This window comes from Aquarana catesbeiana, linkage group LG13 (genome assembly GCF_042186555.1).
Source record: "Aquarana catesbeiana isolate 2022-GZ linkage group LG13, ASM4218655v1, whole genome shotgun sequence".
NCBI classification, from domain to species: Eukaryota; Metazoa; Chordata; class Amphibia; order Anura; family Ranidae; genus Aquarana; species Aquarana catesbeiana.
This window is the reverse complement of record NC_133336.1, coordinates 27,818,957-27,841,254: the sequence shown is the minus strand read 5'-3', so window position 1 is coordinate 27,841,254 and position 22,298 is coordinate 27,818,957. Positions and strand designations below refer to the sequence as shown.

Here is a 22,298-nt window from a genome sequence, read left to right as displayed (position 1 = left end):
TGTCCCCCGCACAGTATTTTCTCCCAGCCCCATTCAGCTATCAGCTGAGAGATTCCTGGGCCAAAAGCTAAATGAATAAAGCGGCCATGGATAGTCGTGGTGTCATTACCTAATTATGGCAATGCACATGTCACTAGGCGGGGAGACAAGTCCCCATTAGGTCCACCTGCCTACTGAGTGACAGCGCACTGGGATCCTGCCTAGGAGTCCGTTCTGTGTAGAAGTCAGTAGGTATTTATTGCATTCTAGGGCACATGTACTTTTAACACACTGGAACATGCTCAGCATTCCTGTGTGATGCAATTTTCAGCCCATTCATTTGAATGGGCTGAAATTGCACTGGATCTCATTCAAAAGTAGTGCATGCACTAATTAAAAAAAAAAAAATGCACTGCAACCAGATTACATGGTACTGCGGTACCAGGCAAACGCATTTCCGATCTCCCATTTGGGGTGTCCTTGTGAATCTATTGACACCTACAGCAGATTGCACACCCAGTGCCTTTGCAAAAACTGTGCGGGGAAAAGCAAATAAAATGCGGGCTTCCACACTGCGTTATGGTGTGACTGGCACTAAACCCACAAAAAGGGTTAAAAGGGTACATTGTAATTCTTTAGGCACATTTGCCATCTTGCTCAGGGTAGTTGGCCAGCCTCAGCTGATTGTATTTATTATGCCTACCCTTTTTTTTTTTTTTTTTAAATATCTATCCTTGTAATTGCTGTAAGAAATGGAGACCTTTTTAATTTACAGCTAAAATATATATATATATATTTTTTTTTTTAAGGCAAATTTGAAAAAGCCATGTCCCTTCTGGAATGATAATAGTCATTGTGGATAAAAGACTGCGCAGTACAGCCCTGCCCTACTGTAAGTAATGCCACAGTGATGATTTTCTAAATGACTTGCTTTTTGGGGTGTGTGTGTGTGTGTGTGTGTGTGTGTGTGTGTGTGTGTGTGTGTGTGTGTGTGTGTGTGTTTTTTTTATCTATCCCCTCAGCGAAGCTCTGGCCCTTGATGGAACTCCGGCCACCTCTGGCCTTCTCGAGCACTCTCTGGTGCCATTCTAAGACACACACCCCCCCCCCCGCCCGCTGATCTTTGACCCAGTCTGGCCTTCTCCAGCACTCTCTGGTGCCATCATAACCCCCCCCCCCCACAATCTTTGACCCGGTCTGGCCTTCTCCAGCACTCTCTGGTGCCATCCTATTTCCCCCCCCCTCCCCCCCCCCCCCCCCCCCACGATCTTTGACCCGGTCTAGCCTTTCTTTTGCAGAACTCTGTCTCTTCTGGTCCTTCCTGAAACTTCTGCTTCTTTGTCCCTCCTCTGGAACTCCGGCCCCCTCCAGAACTGACTCCCCTCTTGTGCTGTCTGTAAATCCAGCGCACCAACCGAACGCATTGCCTGTGTGGTAGCTTTATACAAATAGAGCTATCGCAAAGGTAATTTGCTAGGTTGGTTCGCCCTCAGGGCTCTAAGGAAGAGGAGGATGGTCTTCTACCACTGGGGACTAGATCGCTTCCAGTACTCTGGAGTTTCATGTGCCTTAATGCTAATGTTTGCAAGTATAAATCTCCCTTTTTTTGTATTTAAAAAAAAAAAGGGGGGAAGGGAGATTTATACTTGCAAACATGAGCATTAAGGCACATGAAACTCCAGAGTACTGGAAGCGATCTAGTCCCCAGTGTTAGAAGACCATCCCCCTCTGCCTTAGAGCCCTGAGGGCGAACCAACCTAGCGCATTACCTTTGCCATAGCTTTATACAAATAGAGCTACCACACAGGCAATGCGTTTTTCGTTGTGCTCCTTTCCTTTCCTTTTTCCTTTCCTTTTCCTTTTTTTCCTTTTTCCTTTTTTTCCTTTTCCTTTTTTTTTCCTTTTTTTTCCTTTTCCTTTTTTTTCCTTTTTTTCCTTTTCCTTTTTTTCCTTTTTTTTTCCTTTTTCCTTTTTTTTTCCTTTTTTTTTTCCTTTTCCTTTTTTTTCCTTTTTTTTTTCCTTTTTCCTTTTTTTTCCTTTCCTTTTTCCTTTTTCCTTTCCTTTTTTTTTTCCTTTCCTTTTTTTTTCCTTTCCTTTTTTTTTTCCTTTCCTTTTTTTTTTCCTTTCCTTTTTTTTTTCCTTTCCTTTTCTTTCCTTTTCTTTCCTTTTCTTTCCCTTTCTTTCCCTTTCTTTCCCTTTCTTCCCTTTCTTTTCCCTTTCTTTCCCTTTCTTTCCCTTTCTTTCCCTTTCTTTCCTTTCTTTCCCTTTCTTTCCCTTTCTTTCCCTTTCTTTCCCTTTCTTTCCCTTTCTTTCCCTTTCTTTCCCCTTTCTTTCCCTTTCTTTCCCTTTCCTTTCCTTTTCCTTTTTTCCTTTAACCCATACACTGTCTGTCTGTGTGTGGGTTTTTTTTTTTTTTTTTTTTTTTTTTTTTTTTGATCAACGTACTACACTTGGATGTAATATAATCTGTTACTGTATGTAGCTCAGGATATAATGTATCTGTATTCATACTACGACTATACACGCTTCAATTTCAGTATTCCACACTTCTCTGCTGTTAATATATAACCTCCACCATCTGTTGTGAGCACTTCAGTTCTCCAGCTACTGGAATACATTACCACCACGGTCCCTCCAGAGAAAATAATAAAAATTAAACAAACATTGTAACAAACAAACTATGGATTTTCATTGCTGTATATTGCAGTGTGCTGTCTTTATGGCGATTTGAGAGCTGTTGCTTACAAGGTCCTTTGGACCCCTCCGGTCTTGTTCATGGAGCTCGCCACTTTCCCTGCAGCCAGTAATATTTAATAATAAATGCTGCATATCAGCTTCCAGGGACTGAGTGATTTCCTCATTAATAACAGGGAAGGTGAACGTTCTCCCGCTCCAGATGCTGCAGTACGAACGCTCCCCTGAGAATAATGGTTAAGCAACAGCTGGAGTGTGAAGGCGGGGGGGGGGGGCTGAAAGGACCAGGTGACCCAAACTGCAGTTAACCTTCATGCAGGAGCGGTTTGAAGTAGACCTTTTCAATAATACATTCTTGGCGTATTTCTAATATATAGAAACTGTATTCTTATCTTTTACTTTTTTATTTTCTTAATCATTTTAAAAACTGCCCTTTAAAGGAAGTGGAGCCAAAGGAGTGCAGTTCGTTCTGCTCTTTTGTGACCTGTATTCATCTGACAGTGGACTAAAGTCCGTTGTCAGCCGACCTTACTCGGGGCCCCTTCAGATTCTGAAGGCATCCCGACTTTATTGTCAGGATCCACCCAGTTGCCTGACCGGCAGCTGGCTCAGCCCCTCAAAAGATCCTAAGCCAGCCACGCCCACCCCCTCCACAGCCTGGCGCTCTAGTTGGCAGTAGAGGGGCAGAACAAAGAGGCGGGTGACTGATATGGTCATTGGCTCTCTGCTCCCTGAAGACCGAGAAATGAGCAGTCAGCAGTGTTTGATCACTCAGTTCTCAGTCTTGGAGGTGGCGGGGGACAGATTCAGCATTTGACTGAAGCTGCATCCACCTAGTGCGAGTTTGTGTTATTATTCTAACATGTTTGCTGCATAGCATGAGCTAGTGGTGCACCAAAATGAAAAGTCCGGTGCCGAAAATTCAGCATACACTTGTGTGAAAACCGAAACGGACAGTTAAAGCGGGGGTCCACCTATCCTTCTTCTTTTTTTTTTTTTTTTTTTTTTTTTTGTTCATTCACAAACTTTTCTTCTCAGCATTACATACTCACATAGTGTGTGTAATATGTCCGCCTGTGTCAGATTTCGTCGGAAAGAATAACTTATATTATTCACTGCAGGCGGTTTCCATCTTCATTGTGGGCATTTGAAGCCCACAAGCATTTATTTCCTGGATGTGGTGAATGCTGTGCTCCCAGCATTCACCGCTCGTTCCCGCACATGCTCAGTGGCATCCTGGGAAGCCTGAGACTAGCTCCAGGAGTCTGGGAGAGGCTAGAAACACGTCTACTCCCACGGGAGGAGAACCAGAAAGTGCAAAGAAGAATAGAAAATTAAAGGTAATTACGGCAATTTAAGTTTTTTTAAATGGCATGTCAGCATCTAGGTAAGGAAGAGAATACATACAGATATTGTTCAAAATTTGGGTGGAACCCGCTTTAAAAAAAAAATTCAATTCATTTGGCTGGCATTTTTTGCATTGCAGTCAATGGGGTGCAAACATGCCGGCAGGCCAATATATTCCCTACTGTGAGCCTCTACCAGTGTACATTAGAAGACACAGCAAGATGGAGGGTGCCTCGTTTCGTGGCTGGAGGACGTCCAGCAACATTTGGCTCTTTCTTCCACAGACTTACTGTCCCTGGCCCACCCCTTTCCTTTATTCAATTTTTTCAGTTCTTTCAATCATGGAGGCTCAGCATTATAGGTGGGCATTGCCTTGGACAGTCTGCATGCAGATGGGTTAGGACTGCTCACTCCCCCAGATTTAACACCTACTCGCCAAGCATTTTGATATTCACTTCCAAGAGCCAGCTTAATGCTTGCATCAAGGCTGGGGGCTCTTAGCAGGAGTACTCAGGCAGGAGCTGTGATGTTTTCAGGAATCTATGTACAGCACCCTGCCAGCTCCTCCACCAGCCACGGTCTGCCTGCATTGCATAGAGAAGCACAAACCCAGAAATGACCTCAGTGGTTGAAAGATCAAATCTATATAAATACACTTTTTTTTTATTTATTTATTTTTTTAAATCGTTAATTGAAGAAAGTTTGTTGCTGTAGGACTGTTCTAAGAATGTGTGTCTTGATTGGACCATGTAGAGGTTACCTAATTTATTGTGCATAGTTTGTATTTATTTTTAATTTTTTTACATTTTTCTTTAGGACTCTGTTCCACCTGGAATAAAATCGCCCGGTTTTATAAGGTATGTGTAAATTAAAGAAGTTGTAAACCTATGAAATGAACAAAGTATATCCCTCCTATAGCAGGTATATGCAATTAGCGGACCTCCAGCTGTTGCAGAACTACAAGTCCCATGAGGCATAGCAAGACTGACAGCCACAAGCATGACACCTAGAGGCAGAGGCATGATGGGACTTGTAGTTTTGCAACAGCTGGAGGTCCCTTAATTGCATATCCCTGCTCTATGGTGTGTACTTGCCTCAGTCCAGAGCACCAAGTGTGACTCCTGCCTGCTCTCTCCTTTCTCTGCATGAATCACTTCTGAAGGCGATTGACAGCCTCAACTGTGTATATTTCCCTATGTGTAGTGGGGGTTGTCTATTCCCTCCACTCAGGTCTCAGATTACTCACAGCTCCCTGCACTATGCTGTGAAGTGTGTGTGATATCAGAACCCCACCCCCTTCCTTCTGGAGCTCAGAAATGTGAAAAGTGGTATGCTTTAGAATGCTGCAGATAAACGGGTAAAACTATTGTAGGAGGCTTTGTTTCATCTGTGTATTACTTGAGGCCAGTCACTTCACTGGGTATATGTAGGAGTTTACAACCACTTTTAAATATACTGGTCATGGTAATGGCATTTAATTTAAAGCACTAGTCCAGCCAGACATTTTTGGTTTTAATCTTAGTCAGGGAAGGATTGAAACCTCCCATTTTTGCGCCCCTTTTTTTTTTTTTTTTTTTTTTTTTTTTTTTTTTTCCTTCCCCCTCACTTGCTGTTTGGTCATCAGAATTGGATATGTGCAAAATCTCTCCAATGGGGCCACATGTTATAATAACCTAACTGCATAACAAGTAAAAAAAAAAAGAGGTTTCAGTATGGCTTTAAAACCAGATCCCACATAGATGTGATTTGTATATGTCAGTCACTCTGTATGTGGTTAAAATGTATAAATGCAGAGCTTTCACATGGTAAATAAAGTCCTTCAAAATTCCATTATTGATCTTCAGAGTTGGGAAAAAAAGCACCTCCAAAAAGTGCACTTTAACACAAAGAGTGATAAAAGATATCCTCCAATGGTATCCCAACACTCTCTGCCTCTTACCCTCCATAGTGGATCACTAAGTGGTCAACAGAACCCAAATAAACATCAGATATCCAAACGGCCTCCTGGTATCCTTAATTTTTCTTAATATGAGACTCCAACAAGGGGGGGGGGGGGGGGGGGGGGGCGGGCCCAAAACCAAGCAGGATAAAGGAAGCGGAACAAAAATGCCTCATGCAGTATTACGGACAATCCAACATTTATTTAAAGACGCCAAAATACTCTCAAACCATGAGGATAAAATCAGCATTTCACTCCAAAATAGGAAAGTTTCCAACCAACAAAATGGCCAGTTGTCGTGCGTGGCGACAAGGCTCTAGCTAACGCGCTTTGTCATAAAAAGACTTCATCAGGGGCCATGTGTGTTTGTCGCCTTCCGCGAGATGAATAAGCAGAAGTTCTGCTTTAAGTGTTTTATCACCTTAGCAAGGAAAGCTTGTCAGATTTGGTAGCTGCTGGTTAATGCACTTTTGTGTTTCAGCTATGGTCTCAGCGGTGCTTTATTAAAACCTTATTGTGTGGGTGGTTTTTTTTTTTTTTTTTTTTTTTTGTCAGTTACCATTACTGTAGGACAGGAAAGTTGTTTGCTGTTCTAATCTAGTACAGTGCTGAGCAATGCATGCAGAGGAAGTGTGATAAGTGTGGGCTGATGTGACTCTGATCCGTTTTATCTTCCTCTGTCAGCTGTCTTGATTGTCTGTCTCAGTTTTTAGATTCAAATGTTCGGATTGTAACTGAACAAAAGGATGTGAAATTAAATCAAATTGTCTGCTGCTGGCAGCACAAATTCTCAGAATCTGGCCGCTAACATATTTAATTGAGGAACAGTTTATTAAAAATATCACCGGCAGTCTGGTTTACGTGAGAATTATAAGATTCTGTTTTTTTATAATACAATTTATTTAGACAAGATTTATATTAGAACTTCCACTAAACCCCTTCACACCTAAGGGTAAAACAAATGTTAATGCCTAAGCACAATTTTTCAACTTTGACATGTGTTAGTAGAACCGTACTTTTCTAAATTCTGAGCTTAGCAGTAGTAAGGCTCCTAAGCTTACCAACTTTTTGTGCGATTTTATTCTGGGCATATACCTGATGTACCTCCCCATGTTTAATGTTATGAGTACCGTAAGTGCATTCCTTTTAAAAACGTCATGACTGACTGACTCAGAGCTTTTTTTTTTTTTCATTTATTATGTGCCTCTGTACAGATGCTGCTTTAATCACAGTCAATATCGTGGACATGCATATGGTTTATTGTACACTGTGCTGTGGCATATATTCTTTTATTTGCTGTTGTGTGTGTGTGTTTGTTTTTTTTTTTCTTAAACGTTCAATAAAATTATTTGGGGGGGGGGGGGGGGGGAGAGTACATATCGTCACAACTTTGTGGATTATGCCACATTTTTTTTTCAGGACAAATTGGGCTTTCATTTGGTGGTAGATGGTAATGAAGATCTCCCTGGAGGTGTGTGTGTGTGTGTGTGTATATATTTTTTTTTTTTTTTTTTTCCTCATTAATGTACACACAGCACCCCATATTGACAGAAAAACACAGAATTGTTGACATTTTTGCAGATTTATTAAAAAAGAGAAACTGAAATATCACATGGTCCTAAGTATTCAGACCCTTTGCTGTGACACTCATATATTTAACTCAGGTGCTGTGCATTTATTCTGATCATCCTGGAGAGGGTTCTACACCTTCATTTGAGTCCAGCTGTGTTTAATTATACTGATTGGACTTGCTTAGGAAAGCCACACACCTGTCTATATAAGACCTTACAGCTCACAGTGCATGTCAGAGCAAATGAGAATCATGAGGTCAAAGGAACTGTCTGAAAAGCTCAGAGAAATGTGGCAAGGCACAGATCTGGCCAAGGTTACAAAAAAAATTTCTGCTGCACTTAAGGTTCCTAAGAGCACAGTGGCCTCCATAATCCTTAAATGGAAGACGTTTGGGATGACCAGAACCCTTCCTAGAGCTGGCCGTCCACTCAAACTGAGCTATCGGGGGAGAAGAGCCTTGGTGAGAGAGGTAAAGAAGAACCCAAAGATCACTGTGGCTGAGCTCCAGAGATGCAGTCGGGAGATGGGAGAAAGTTGTAGAAAGTCAACCATCACTGCAGCCCTCCACCAGTCGGGGCTTTATGGCAGAGTGGCCCGACGGAAGCCTCTCCTCAGTGCAAGACACACGAAAGCTAAAAAAAACCTGAAGGACTCCAAGATGGTGAGAAATAAGATTCTCTGGTCTGATGAGACCAAGATAGAACTTTTTGGCCTTAATTTTAAGCGGTATGTGTGGAGAAAACCAGGCACTGCTCATCACCTGTCCAACACAGTCCCAACAGTGAAGCATGGTGGTGGCAGCATCATGCTGTGGGGGTGTTTTTCAGCTCCAGGGACAGGACGACTGGTTGCAATTGAGGGAAAGATGAATGCGGCCAAGTACAGGGATATCCTGGACGAAAATCTTCTCCAGAGTGCTCAGGACCTCAGACTGGGCCGAAGGTTTACCTTCCAACAAGACAATGACCCTAAGCACACAGCTAAAATAACAAAGGAGTGGCTTCACAACAACTCTGACTGTTCTTGAATGGCCCAACCAGAGCCCTGACTTAAACCTAATTGAGCATCTCTGGAGAGACCTAAAAATGGCCGTCCACCAACGTTTACCATCCAACCTGACAGAACTGGAGAGGATCTGCAAGGAGGAATGGCAGAGGATCCCCAAATCCAGGTGTAAAAAAACTTGTTGTATCTTTCCCAAAAAGACTCATGGCTGTATTAGATCAAAAGGGAGCTTCTACTAAATACTGAGCAAAGGGTCTGAATACTTAGGACCATGTGATATTTCGGCTTTTATTTTTTAATAAATCTGCAAACATGTCAACAATTCTGTGTTTTTCTGTCAATATGGGGTGCTGTGTGTACATTAATGAGGAAAAAAAAAATGAACTGAAATGATTTTAGCAAATGGCTGCAATATAACAGAGTGAAAAATTTAAGGGGGTCTGAATAATATATAATATGCAGGGGTGGCTCTTTTTTTTTTTTTTTTTTTTTCTTTTGCCTTTGTTTGGTGGATGTTGGTTTAAATACCTTCTCACTATTTTATGCACTTCACATCACATGCCTGATTAGGGGTTTTGCACAGCTCCGAAATGTTGTACTTCTTTGATGTGAATGGTGTGATCATTCTTTAGTAAAGAAACGCTTAGATGTTATCTGAAGGTCTATGGTGTGCTGGAAGATATGTACACTGGGGCTGCCTGCATGGGAATGCATGGAACACCTGTGCATTCCCATATGGGCAAACACAGCCCTTACATGGGTGTGAATGAGGCCCAAAGCTGCACTTACTGGTCAACACACAAAAAAAGTATACAATATTTTTTTTATAAATATTATTTAATTTCTGACCATATCAAATTAGCCACTGTATTTCCCTAAATGGGTCACAGAACTATTAAATATTCCATATAATTAAACTGGATGACGGTCTTCACTGTGTTCCATGGTATATCTAATGCCTTAAATACCCTTCTCCTGACTGATACCTTTTTAACAATGAGATCCCTCTAATGTAAGATGCTTTTCACCCGCATGGCCTTGAAGGAGGACCACCTCCAATCAGTATGCCAGTGGGGGGAGAACTAGGCAGGGCTGGCTATACTACTAGGAATTTTAGTGCAGCAGAGGCAGTGTTGGCTCAATGCAGAAAATGTTAGTGCTCACTGGATTTTTTGGCAGGATCAACAGGTGTTTTTCTGTATTTAAGGAATATGTGCAATATGCACTGTTTAATTGGGCAACTGTGTGGCAAATTAGGTTTAATGTTGTTGATAAATGTAAAGTTATGCACTTGGCGGCTAAGAATATGCATGCATCATAAATACTAGGGGGGAGTACAACTGGGGGAATCCATAGTGGAGAAGGATCTGGGGATGTTGGTAGATCATAAGCTCAATAATGGCATTCAATGCCAAGCTGCAGTTTCCAAAGCGAGCCAACTCCTTTCTTGTATTAAAATAGATGTAAACCGGATTTCATGAAATTTGAGCTGGGCGCATATAACTGCAGTGTTTTCTTATCTCTCTTCAAAGCCCTGAGTCCTGTGGCTTTCTCCTGCTCTGTTCTTCTGTTATCAGGATGATAACTTCTGACAAGTTCTCTGACATGTGTTTAACGCCATCCTGAAATTTTGTGTCAGGGTGGATGGTATAAATAGATTAGATTAGCAGACAGTTGGTCAATTCATGGCACAGCTCTGCGAGTCTCTGCCTATGTGGAGAGGGGGGGTGTGTCTTTCCTTGAGTCAGATGTCTGTGTATGGCAAGACTCCCCTCCCCCTGCTGGAACAGGAAGAGAAAATTCTAACACTTTCTAAACTGTATATAAAGATGAAGACCGCAGATATACATGTCAAACTTATGTAGGGAGAATTGTTTAATCTCTGTGTATCATCTGAGGCTGTTCGAGAGAGAGAGAGAGAGATAATTTGCTTCTGTACAAATCATTAGTAGGACCTCATCTGGAATATGCAGTTCAGTTTTGGGCTCCAGTTCTCAAAAAAGGATATCGGGGAACTGGATAAAGTGCAGAGAAGGGCAACCAAACTGATGAGAGGAATGGAGGAGCTCCGCTATGAGGAAAGATTAGAGAAACTGAATGTATTCTCTCATGAGACAAGGAGATTAAGGGGGGGGGATATGATCACCATGTCTAACTATATAAAGGGTTCGTATAGTGAACTTGGTGTTGCGTTATTCACTTTAAGGTCATCACAGAGAACAAGGGGGCACTCTTTACAAATGGAGGAAAAAAAAGATTTCATCTCCAAATACGGAAAGGTTTCTTCACAGTAAGAGATGTGGAATGGATGCCCTCCCCGGAGCTGGTTCTGCAAGCTCAGTAGATTGATTTAACCACTTCAGCCCCAGAAGGTTTTACCCCCTTCATGACCAGGCCACTTTTTGCGATATGGCATTGCGTTATTTTAACGGACAATTGCGTGGTCATGCAACGTTGAACCCGAATAAAATTGTCCTTTTTTTCCCCACAAATAGAGCTTTCGTTTGGTGGCATTTAATAACCTCTGCGGTTTTAATTTTTTGCGCTAGAAACAAAGTTGTTTTGTGTGTGGTGGGTTTTTTTTTTTTTTTTTTTGTTACATTCTGCTATAAAACATATCCAGTAAAAAATCTAATTTCTTCATTAGTTTAGGCCAATATTATTCTGCTTCATGTTTTTTGTAAAAAAAATCCCAATAAGGGTATATTTATTGGTTTGCAAAAAAGGTTATCTCGTTTACAGACTAGAGGATATTTTTATGGCTATTTTATTTTGTTTTACTAGTAATGGCGGTGATCAGCATATGGTTTTTATTTTATTCTGCATAGATATAATATTATATTCTATTCTATTATATTAGGAAGCCCCACAGAGGTCCAGCCAGGATGGAAAGGTTTTCATGTGTCCTGCAGAAAGCAGTTGGTTCCTAATGGAGCTGAGCAATAAACTGAAGCCTCTGAATAAACAAGATGTCACAGTTGACAGGATGCACTCAGTAACTCGATCAGATTAAGCAGGCGATGAATTTTGAATGATGTTGAGTGCAGTTTTTTTTCAGGCTGTGTGTTATTGCATCACGTGATGGGCAGTCATGGCAACGCATGGTTGGGCAGCATTTATGCTTATCACCAGTTACCATACACGGTTTTGATTTATTTTTTTTTATATATTTAAAGTGAACTTGTCAGCCATTTTATAATTTTTAAAAAAGTAAATACCGGTTCTATAAGCATGCACAACAATATATCTATTACTTTCTTTGGCTAGGGAAGTCTTCTTCTTTTTTTTTTTTTTTTTTTTTTTTTATATGCAGCCATCAAATTCGAGTGATTGGGCATGTTTGAAATTTTAAAAAACTATTTTCTAATCAATGGGAGAATCGTGTAAAATCTAATCGGGCAAAAGAAAATTTCCTGTGCACAAAAAATGTATTTTTTCTGTAGCAACATGAGCAACCAAAATCAATGGTGGCACCATCAGATCACAAAACGCATCAAAATTTCTGATTTTTCAAAAGAAAATTTGTTTGACCCATGTATGGCTTGCATTAGCTGGACTTTTGAATCTAAACCCCACCAGCTCATCTACTTTTTCCAATGAGTGCACCTGTGTGACCAGAGGGGATGTTCTAATTGGGTGAGAGCATGGCGGGTGAGCAGGGCTGATTTCCAGGCTTGGGCACATGCTGCCTGGAGTGTCATTCCTTTTAGATTCTTTCCACAGAAGATTAGGAATTACATCTTTTGTCAACTTCAGTAGAACCAGCCTGCCCATAGATGGATTGAAATTTTGTATGTTTGCTGTTTTTGAACAGACCGAATTTCAATCTGTCTATGGCCGGTGTGATACATCTGGGTTTCTTAGCTCAATGGTAGTGCCAAAACGGTGAGTTTACAGCATGCCAGACATAGTTTTCAAGGCTTTCCTGCCCACTTTTATTTTAACGAACCCCAAAATTCACACAGGTGTCTTCCCACGTAGGGGGTTCTCGCCATATCTGCAAAAAACATAACATTCAGCCTCCTGGCTCTCTCTTGTGGCAGCTTTACTGCTCCAATTACCTCTTCAAGGTCCCTCCTGAACTTTAGTACCTTTTTGGTCCTCTTGGCCATGAAACGCATCCCAGAGTTTATGCACAGACCGTGCACCTCAGCTCTGTGTCTTCCTTACAGCTTCCCAGCTGCTCTTGTTCCTCATGGAGTCTCTGTATAGCTTCCTTGCTGCTTCTGCCCCTCATGGACTCTCTCAGACTTGGACCTTGTTCTGTCCTGACCTGGACATCATGGTGCACCTCTTGTGACTCCCATCACACACTGATTTCCCTCGGGATGGCAGGGCTCTGAGCTTTTATCTTTGGCTCTAAGATGAATGCAGCACACATCTGAGCCATTAGTGTGCTTGCTACTCAGAAACTGGGGGTAATGGCTACAAACCACCTGAGGCATACCTCAGAAAAGTCATGAAAATGTCTGCCATGGTTTGTGATAAGATTTATTGTAAAATCAGTCAAGGATTCCAAGAATGGAAAGGGTTAAGATATGGCTGACACACAATCCATGTTGTGCTTGATTTTGAACCTCAATCTCGTCCAAACCTCAGCAGGCTGACTCAAGCATATCAAGGCCGGTGCTGGGGGCAACCAAAAGGTGTGTAGGTGCCAGATGTCACATGGGCATCCACCCATTGGAAGGGATGACAGACCACTGGTTTAACCCTTAAAGGTCAGTGATGTGGAGAGGCACCCCCTGGACTGGTCATAGGATTCCAAACTGCCAGATGGTACAGCTGGATGTAAGCAGCGTGCCACCCAACCACACCAGCTGCACCGTCCTTTGACTGATTTTACAATAAATCTCTATCGCAAACAGTGTCGGACATTTTTATGACTTTTCTGATGTATACCTCAAGTGGTTTGTAGCCATTGCCCCCCAGCGCTGGATTAAAAGGAATCTTCTGTTCTTTTGCACAACACCATCCCTAGTGTTTTGGTTCCCCTCTAGCTACAGAGGACTTACGTTCATTATATAGACGGCCATATGTGGGTTCTCCAGACGGCGACTGAGATTGAACTTTTTAGGAGTACATTTGCTACCCAGAAAACCTGCCGTAAATCACCATTTTACAGAGTAGCATGGGGTCGCCATGCTACACTGGCTTAACATTAAAAAGTTTGTTAACTTAAAAAAAAAAAAAAAAAAAAAAAAAAAAATGGATCCTGTTCCCTTAAACGTGCAGCTCAGTCCATCTGCTGGGTGTCCAGGATGAATGAACTCTGTGCACAGAAATCAGCTTATGCTAGTCTGGCTGGTCAAGATTACTGAAGATGCCAAACCCAGAAGAAGCCAGATGGAGGAGCAGCCCATTGTGCTTGATTTTATATGCTGGACTCCATTTACATTCAAACTATAGGCAAAACTGTCAAGATGTGTGGGTGGGGAGATGGGTGGATGCACAAAGGCATCAATGATTGGCTTTTGGGACATATAGTTCCAGGGGGCAGAGAATCGAGGTGACTGGTCATGAGCTCCCAACTGGAAAAACGGCAGGACAAAGAGACCGGACAACTTGTAAATGATCTGATGGGATGTGCACTTTAAAATGGGTTTCATTCATTATATTACAGGTATTTATAAAGTGACGACAACAATTGGCACTTTACATATAGTATACATATTGTCTCTATATATATTTATTTATTACCAATTGCCCACCAGCATTTTCTTTTGGAATGTGGGCAAAACCCCAGGCAAGCACAGGGAGAGCGTGCAAACTCCATGAAGGTAGCGTCTTGATTGGGTTTTAAATTGAAGACGCCTAAAGCTTTCCAAAAGCTGCATACTGCACCTGGGGCAGTGACCTCCCTCTTAGGGTAGCTGAATTCCCCCTTCTCTCTGCCAGAATGAGCATGTAACCAAAAGTTCAAGAGTGCATCTATAGTTCAAATAAGACCCCACCAAGCCCATTCTATTCTTCTAAAGCCCTGAACCTAGTGGAAGCCATAACCTTTCTTGCAGAAACTGCATCTCCTATAGAGCCCCCATGGTCAGTCTCATAACCCAATATTCAGACATTATGGGCTGCATTTCAGGTACTTTGCTGGTCACGCCTGAACTGAAAACCTAGACCTTCCCAATCACATTTTATCTTTTGGCTCTTGGAAAGTGTTACTTTTAGTAAAGTGGTGTGTGTGTTGTTTTTTTTTTGGCTTGCTGCCTCCGATTGTTGCATAACTAAGGCCTGGTTTACACAGGATGTACATAAGCTTACCCCTGTGGAAGGCCATGCAGATTGGGAACAGAGGCTGCATCCCAATTAACATCAATAGAGACTGCCTGTGCATTCCTATGTGGATAAAAACGGCCCTCCAGGGGGATACGCTCCATGTGATCCAGGCATAATGGAGAGGCATATTCTAGTCCAGTGGTCGCCAGCGGTCTATGGTCTGCCGCAAATCAACATTGCGGTGGGTGTGTACCACTCAACATTGTTTCCAGGGTTTTCAATGTGCACTGATGGTCAATACTGTCAGCACGCATAGATACCTGATGCCTCCTCTGTAGTTTTGGATCCTTTGAACTCAGAGAGAGGTGCTGGGAGTAGTGCAAAGAGCGGGAGGTGAAGGAGGGGACTTCCAATGGCAACGCTGATCAGACTGTGGGAGGGAGCACAGGGCTGGATAAGGAGATGATATCCAAACATGAACAGTGTGTGTGTGTGTGTGTGTGTGTGTGTGTGTGTGTGTGTGTGTGTGTGTGTGTGTGTGTGTGTAAGGCATCAGTGTGATCCAGGGGGAGGGGGGTAGAGAGCCAGACTGTCTGTGGTGTGTGTGTCTTGTAAAATAAAGATATTTGCCAGCACACCCCAGATCATCAAGTTGAGTCCAAACTGTTTTTATTGAAGCATGATCACATCACAATAGAGACCCTGCAGCATTTGGGAGTCATGCAGGACCCCTTCATCAGGCATTGTCATCGCATGCCTGATGAAGGGGTCCTGCGTGACTCCCAAATGTTGCACAGTCTCTATTGCGATGTGATCATGCTTCAATAAAAACCATGTGGACTCAACTTGATGATCCGTGGTGTGCTGGCAAATGTCTTCATTGTGGCTCTCCGATCCAGTCTCCAGCTGGTGGTTGCTACAGCACCCAAAACTCTAGAGCTTTCTCCAGGAACGTGTGCAATGGAAATATTCTTAATAACAAATGAGGCAGTGCAGCACTAATAATTTATTAGCACTGCCGTATTTGTGAATTTTACCCAGGAGTTTATATATTGATCTTGATTGTTACAGCTGCTACATATTTAGGGATAATTTTTTGCGCTGATTGATCCTCCTATCTTTAGTATTCTTAAGGCTTGTAAAGTTCATGTATGTGGTCAGCGGGGTTCAAAATTGTGAGTTTAGTGGTCTGTGAGGTCCGAATGGTTGGTGACCACTGATTTAGTCCAGCAGGGGAGAATGGGGAAAGGTTGACAATGCAACTTGGGATTCCAGTGGTGGGGTTGGCAGTTTTATTACAGGAAGTTAAGAGCTCAATGGATTTCTGGGAGAATCCACAGGTATTTTACTGCAACATTTTTTTTTTAAAGAGACCAAACCTTTAAAATGGTAACTCCAGAGAGATGGTGAGTTTTTTATCTTTTAGTGTGTTTAGACCAGGGGTCTCCAAACTGCAGCCCGAGGGCCAGAAGCAGACCTTTGCTAGCCTTTATCTGGCCCTTGGGGCACTATTTCTCTCGCTGACACCTACTATGGGGCACTATGCCTCCCGCTGATGCCAGTGATGGGGCGCTATGCCTCCCGCTGATGCCAGTGATGGGGCGCTATGCCTCCCGCTGATGCCAGTGATGGGGCGCTATGCCTCCCGCTGATGCCAGTGATGGGGCGCTATGCCTCCCGCTGATGCCAGTGATGGGGCGCTATGCCTCCCGCTGATGCCAGTGATGGGGCGCTATGCCTCCCGCTGATGCCAGTGATGGGGCGCTATGCCTCCCGCTGATGCCAGTGATGGGGCGCTATGCCTCCCGCTGATGACCAACCTTGAGGCCATGTTTATTCTCACGATGCTAGGTGCGGGACATTTTCTACCCCCACTAGCCACAATCCAGCCCCCCCCCCCTAAAGTCTGAAGACCGTAAACTGGATCTTTATTTAAAATGTTCGGAGACCCCTGGTTTAGAGAAACTTAAAACTATAAACTCTTCGCTGTTGAAAGGAACCAAGAACCGCCTGCATTGCCCCTTCTTCTTCTCCCCCTTTTTTTTTTTTTTTTTTTTTTTTTTTTTTTTTTTTTCTTATCACTGTTTTGTAATTTTAAAGCTCAGGTGCTCAGTAAAATTTAGTATGTTGTTTTTAAAGAATGTGTATCTTGAAATTCCGATCACCCTGTGGACATTCCCTGTTACTATTACTGCGGAAAGTTTCAGGTAGCATAAATTGGCTGCCCGTTGGTGTGTGTCCACTTCTTGAAGGTCGAGGAAAGTTTAGATTGTTTAGTTTGCGAGTGTCGCAGAAAGGTTATGGAAATTGCTAATGCCAGGCGGATTCAATGATTATTTTGGAAGCTTATAAAGGAGAAAATAATCTTCCTTTTTGTGATAAAAGGCCCATTATAGGTGAACCGCCGTTCTCTTTTTAGACAGAATGATTGTGCTTTGAGATTACTGTAGAGTGTTCACCGGGCACGGTTTTAAAGGAGTCGGCTGTTTTATATTACAGTCTACAGATTGCTGAGACTGACATGCAATATATTCTATCTATAGCTGCCTTTTATGAGTCCAAGAACAAAGGCAACATGAATTTAGTTTGCAGACAAAAGCACTTTGCCATAGACGTAAACCTACACTTAAAGGTGAACTCCTAGGCACGAAAAACATTAATTTACATATACTCCAATAGCCCTATGGGATATAAATCCACTTTGTGCACCAAATGCCTCTGCAAACTAAGATATTACCTTGTAAAAGTAGAATTGACATCACTACTGTGCTCTACACAGCCTGTGCAAAGAGTAGAGCTGTGGGAGGGGCACAGCAGGCTCCACCCACTACAGGCTGCCTACAGGGGGGGCAGAGACAAGACCAGTCACCCTGCAGGAGGAGAGGGAGGAGCAGTGACGGGTCTTTATTACAGGAAGCTCCTGCACAAAGCGTTACAATGGATTACTGCACAGACCTGAATGACATACGCAAAATTTAAGTAATCAAAACGCACGCCATTTTAATAAAAATATTGGCTTATCCTGGAGTTCAGCTTTAAAGTGGTTCTAAAGGTACAAGTGTGTTTGTTTTCTGTGGTTTGTTTTTTTTTTTTGTTTTTTTTTTTTTATCTTGGTGCATTCTATGCATTAAAAAAAAAACAAAAAAAAAAACCTTCTGTGTGCAGCCCCCCTCAGCCCTCCTAATACTTACCTGAGCCCAATCTCGCTCTAGCAATGTTGCACTAGAGCCTCAGCTGGAACTCTCCCTCATTGGCTGAGACAGGAGTGGGCGCCATTGGCTACCGCTGCTGTCAGTGAGCCAATAAGGGAGGGGGGCGGGGCCGAGCCACAGCTCCGTGTCTGAATGGACACGCAAAGCTTTGGCTGGGGTGCCCCCATAGCAAGTTGCTTTCTGTGGCAGGAGGGAGGAGCCAGGAGTGTCGGCGGGGGACCCAAGAAGAGGAGGATCCGGGCTGCTCTGTGCAAAACCATTACACAGAACAGGTAAGTAATATGTTTGTTATTTTTAAACAAGAAAAAAAACAAGACTTTAATAGCACTTTAATATCACTAATATCTCGTGCAGAATCACGATCTCAAATCACATGTTTGGGTGCCATTCATTTTCAATAGCACCTAAACGTTGTGCGGTTTTGGCTGCGTTTATCAGCTAAAAGAAGCTTCTGCACCTTTTTGGGGTTTGCCACGATTTATCACGAGGGGGAAAAAAAAAAGCACCATGTATGCAATCCTTTGAGATTGCGGACAGAATCGCAGCAATTCTGCCTGAGATCCCAGAACACCAAAGGAATGGAGCTTAAAGCTGAACTCCAAGCAGATATAAAACACGCAAATTTTAATGTAGCTTTGTTCTCACGAATACATCATTATTGTTTCTTTATACACACAATGCTCCGGCTGTCTGCCCTCTCCTCAAGAAGAGATCGTATGACCAGCGGAGCAGGCTGAAAAAATGGGTAAGTATATACATCTTTCTTACACCGGTTAGTCAGCGTTGGTGTTAGAGGGGAGAGGACTTTAAAGATTTCTTAGGGTTTAGCTTGGACTTCCACTTTAACACTCGCAGGACAACTCAATAGTGTGTGTGTGGTGCGTGGGTGTGTTTTTTGGTTCTTCTAAAGCTGGAACTGAAGCCCAACTGAGCACCCGCAATAAAGCCAACACAAAGCCCTCACATGTACGAGGAAAGCCTGTTAGGACGCATGCCATGTTCACCTGTCCAGCAAGGACAGTGGTGTCCAGACTGCTGCCCAGGGGCCTGATGTGGTTCTTTGCTTTGAATAGTTCCTCATTGATGGGGTGCTATTGCCCCCACTGACGCCATTTGTGGGGTGCTACTCCCCCCCCCCCCCCCCCCCGACACCCTTGGTGGGGCGCTGCTCTTCCCCCACTGACACCCATGGTGGGGCAGTAACGCTTCTACTGACCACAGTCTGGCTCCACCTAAAGTCTGAAGGACAGTAAATTGGCCCTTTGCTTAGAAAGTTTGGAGACCCCCGAGCAGGGGAAGACCCCCGATTTTTGTATTGTGAGGCTGATCCGGTATTCTGCAGACATTGCACATGCTTTTTGGGAATGCGCTTTTTGTACTTTCCATTTTGCTGATGAAATGGTTCCATTTATCAGTCCCCATTTGCTGGAGGGCTTGTATGTTCCCTATTAAAGTACAATCTGCTTCCACCGCTTTGGTTCTGTATTGTGACCAGCAGGAGTTTGCCTAAAATTCTGCCACTCTTCTGTAAGCTTTGTATGTTAAGGGATTTAATTAAAAAGAAAATAAATTCCATTTGCTCTGTTTCACGCATCCACAGTTCAGTAAACACCATGTGACAGCGGCAGAGCAGATAAAGACGGCAAGGGAATATTTTTTTCCCAATTCTAAACTGCTTGTGTCCCATGTGAGCCAGAAATAGACGTCAGAGAAGTGTGGGAAAAGTCAGCATGGGGCACATTGTGTCTGTGGGCTCACCGGGGACCCAGAATGTAAATCTGTACCGAGAACCGTCCTTGTTACAGTCCTTCTACTCCAAGTTCTAGAAAAAATAGATGCTGCAGGTGGCTGTGTGCAGCTGTACTAAATCCTTTAATGAATATTTTATTAAAGCTAAACCCCAGGCAGATAAAGACACAAATGCAGCTATGCAGTCATTAAAGCTGAAGTCTTAATCTGCTTATTTTGCTTTCCCTGGTTCCTACTTTTCCCCACCCTCATCAACATGCTAATGAAATTATTAACTAAAGCCTTTCTGTTTTCATTACATACCCCATTTTATACCAAGTGTCCTTATCACTGGATCTCTGCGCTTATCAATGCAATGCAGGCCGATCACGACTGGCGGAGGGGGCCAGCAGGGTGTTGTACATGACACAGGGAGCTGCACTGTAAAGGGGCACTGTGATGTAATGGACTGCATTGTAAAGGGGCACTGTGATGTAACGTGGGGGCTGCACTGTCAAGGGGCACTGTAATGATTGCAGTGTCCTTTTTTACATTGCTGTCCCATTTTTATCCGTGCCCCTTGCAATCACAGCCCCCTGTCACAGTTCTCCTTGCTCCTGTCTGCAGGGCAGGGGCGGGAGGAGCTGCAGATCTGGACGGAGGGGCGGGAGGAGCTGCAGATCTGGACGGAGGGGCGGGAGCTGCCAAAACTTAAGTTAAGTGGGTAATTTCCCGCTTGTTAATATAGAAGACTCCTACTCTCCAGAGCAGGTCTTCAGCTCCCTGCTGACAGGTTGACATCGGCAGCGGAACCAGGAGAAGACACAGCTGCACAGCAGAAGGTGAGCGGCAACTGTGGTCTGTAAAGGTCCGTCAGGACTGTGATTGCCGCTCGCCTCCTGGCCATCAACAGGGGGTTGGTTGGGGGCCACTAGTCTAGAGGAGTGGACATTCCTAGGCAGGCTGTAGTTGAATACAGATGGTCCTAGGTAAAGCCCACACTTGATGCTGATCCTCCATGATTGAAAGAAATGAAATCCAATGAAAAGTATGAGCCAGGGACAGTAAGGTCAGGGAGGAAAGTGCCAAATTATGCTGGAGGTCCTCCAGCCAGGAAATGAGGCAGGCTCTGTAGTGGTGTAACTAGAACCTTCAGGGCCCTACTGCAAGGAACTATGTGTGTATATGTACATATATATGTATGTGTATCTCTAGCTCAGTATCTCACAAAAGTGAGTACACCCCTCACATTTTTGTAAATATTTTATTCTATCTTTTCATGTGACAACACTGAAGAAATGACACTTTGCTACAATGTAAAGTAGTGAGTGTACAGCTTGTATAACAGTGTAAATTTGCTGTCCCCTCAAAATAACTCAACACACAGCCATTAATGTCTAAACCGCTGGCATCAAAAGTGAGTACACCCCTAAGTGAAAATGTCCAAATTGGGCCAAAAGTGTCAATATTTTGTGTGGCCGCCATTATTTTCCAGCACTGCCTTAACTCTCTTGGGCATGGAGATCACCAGAGATTCACAGGTTTCCACTGGAGTCCTCTTCCCCTCCTCCATGACGACATCACGGAGCTGGTGGATGTTGGAGACCTTGCGCTCTTCCACCTTCCGTTTTGAGGATTCCCCCACAGATGATCAATAGGGTTTAGGTCTGGAGACATGCTTGGCCAGTCCATCACCTTTACCCTCAGCTTCTTTAGCAAGGCCGTGGTCGTCTTGGAGGTGTGTTTGGGGTCGTTATCATGTTGGAATACTGCCCTGCGGCCCAGTCTCTGAAGGGAGGGGGATCATGCTCGGCTTCAGTATGTCACATTACATGTTGGCATTCATGGTTCCCTCAATGAACTGTAGCTCCCCAGTGCCAGCAGCACTTATGGAACCCCAGACCATGACACTCCCACCACCATGCTCGACTGTAGGCAAGACACACTTGACTTTGTACTCCTCACCTGGTTGCCACTACACACGCTTGTCACCATCTGAACCAAATAAGTTTATCTTGGTCTCATCAGACCACAGGACTTGGTTCCAGTAATCCTTGTCCTCAGCAAACTGTCTGCTGAAGTCTGCTTGTTCTCAGCAAACTGTTTGCGGGCTTTCTTGTGCATCATCTTTAGAAGAGGCTTCCTTCTGGGACAACAGCCATGCAGACCATTTTGATGCAGTGTGCGGCGTATGGTCTGAGCACTGACAGGCTGACCCCCACCCCTTCAACCTCTGCAGCAATGCTGGCAGCACTCATACATCCATTTCCCAAAGACAACCTCTGGATATGACATTGAGCACGTGCACTCAACTTCTTTGGTCGACAGTCTGGCCTGCCTAAACTCTGAAGGACAGTAAACTGCCCCTTTTTGTTTAGAAAGTTTGGAGACCCCTGATCTAGAAGAACCGATCTCTCCATTTTCCTCCTGCAGCCTCTGAATACCTATGGGAGAAAAAAGAAGTGGGCATTCAGCGGCTACATGAGGAAAAAGGCGAGATAATTTCCTCTATATGCAGCCACCCCTGCAATTTTGACCCCTGCGACCCCCTGTAGGTACGCCTCTGCTCCATAAGTACCTGAATTTCCATGTATCAGCGA

General features: G+C 43.6%; 1 protein-coding gene across 1 annotated transcript in view; it reads left to right on the top strand.

Annotated features, from left to right (window-relative positions):
• Positions 1 to 22,298, top strand: part of LOC141116523 (ERO1-like protein alpha) — a 76,365-nt gene that overhangs the window by 11,197 nt on the left and 42,870 nt on the right. The window contains 4 exon segments of the mRNA XM_073608925.1: positions 789 to 837; positions 840 to 871; positions 4,837 to 4,867; positions 11,263 to 11,270. Coding sequence (XP_073465026.1) covers positions 789 to 837; positions 840 to 871; positions 4,837 to 4,867; positions 11,263 to 11,270 — 120 coding nt within the window.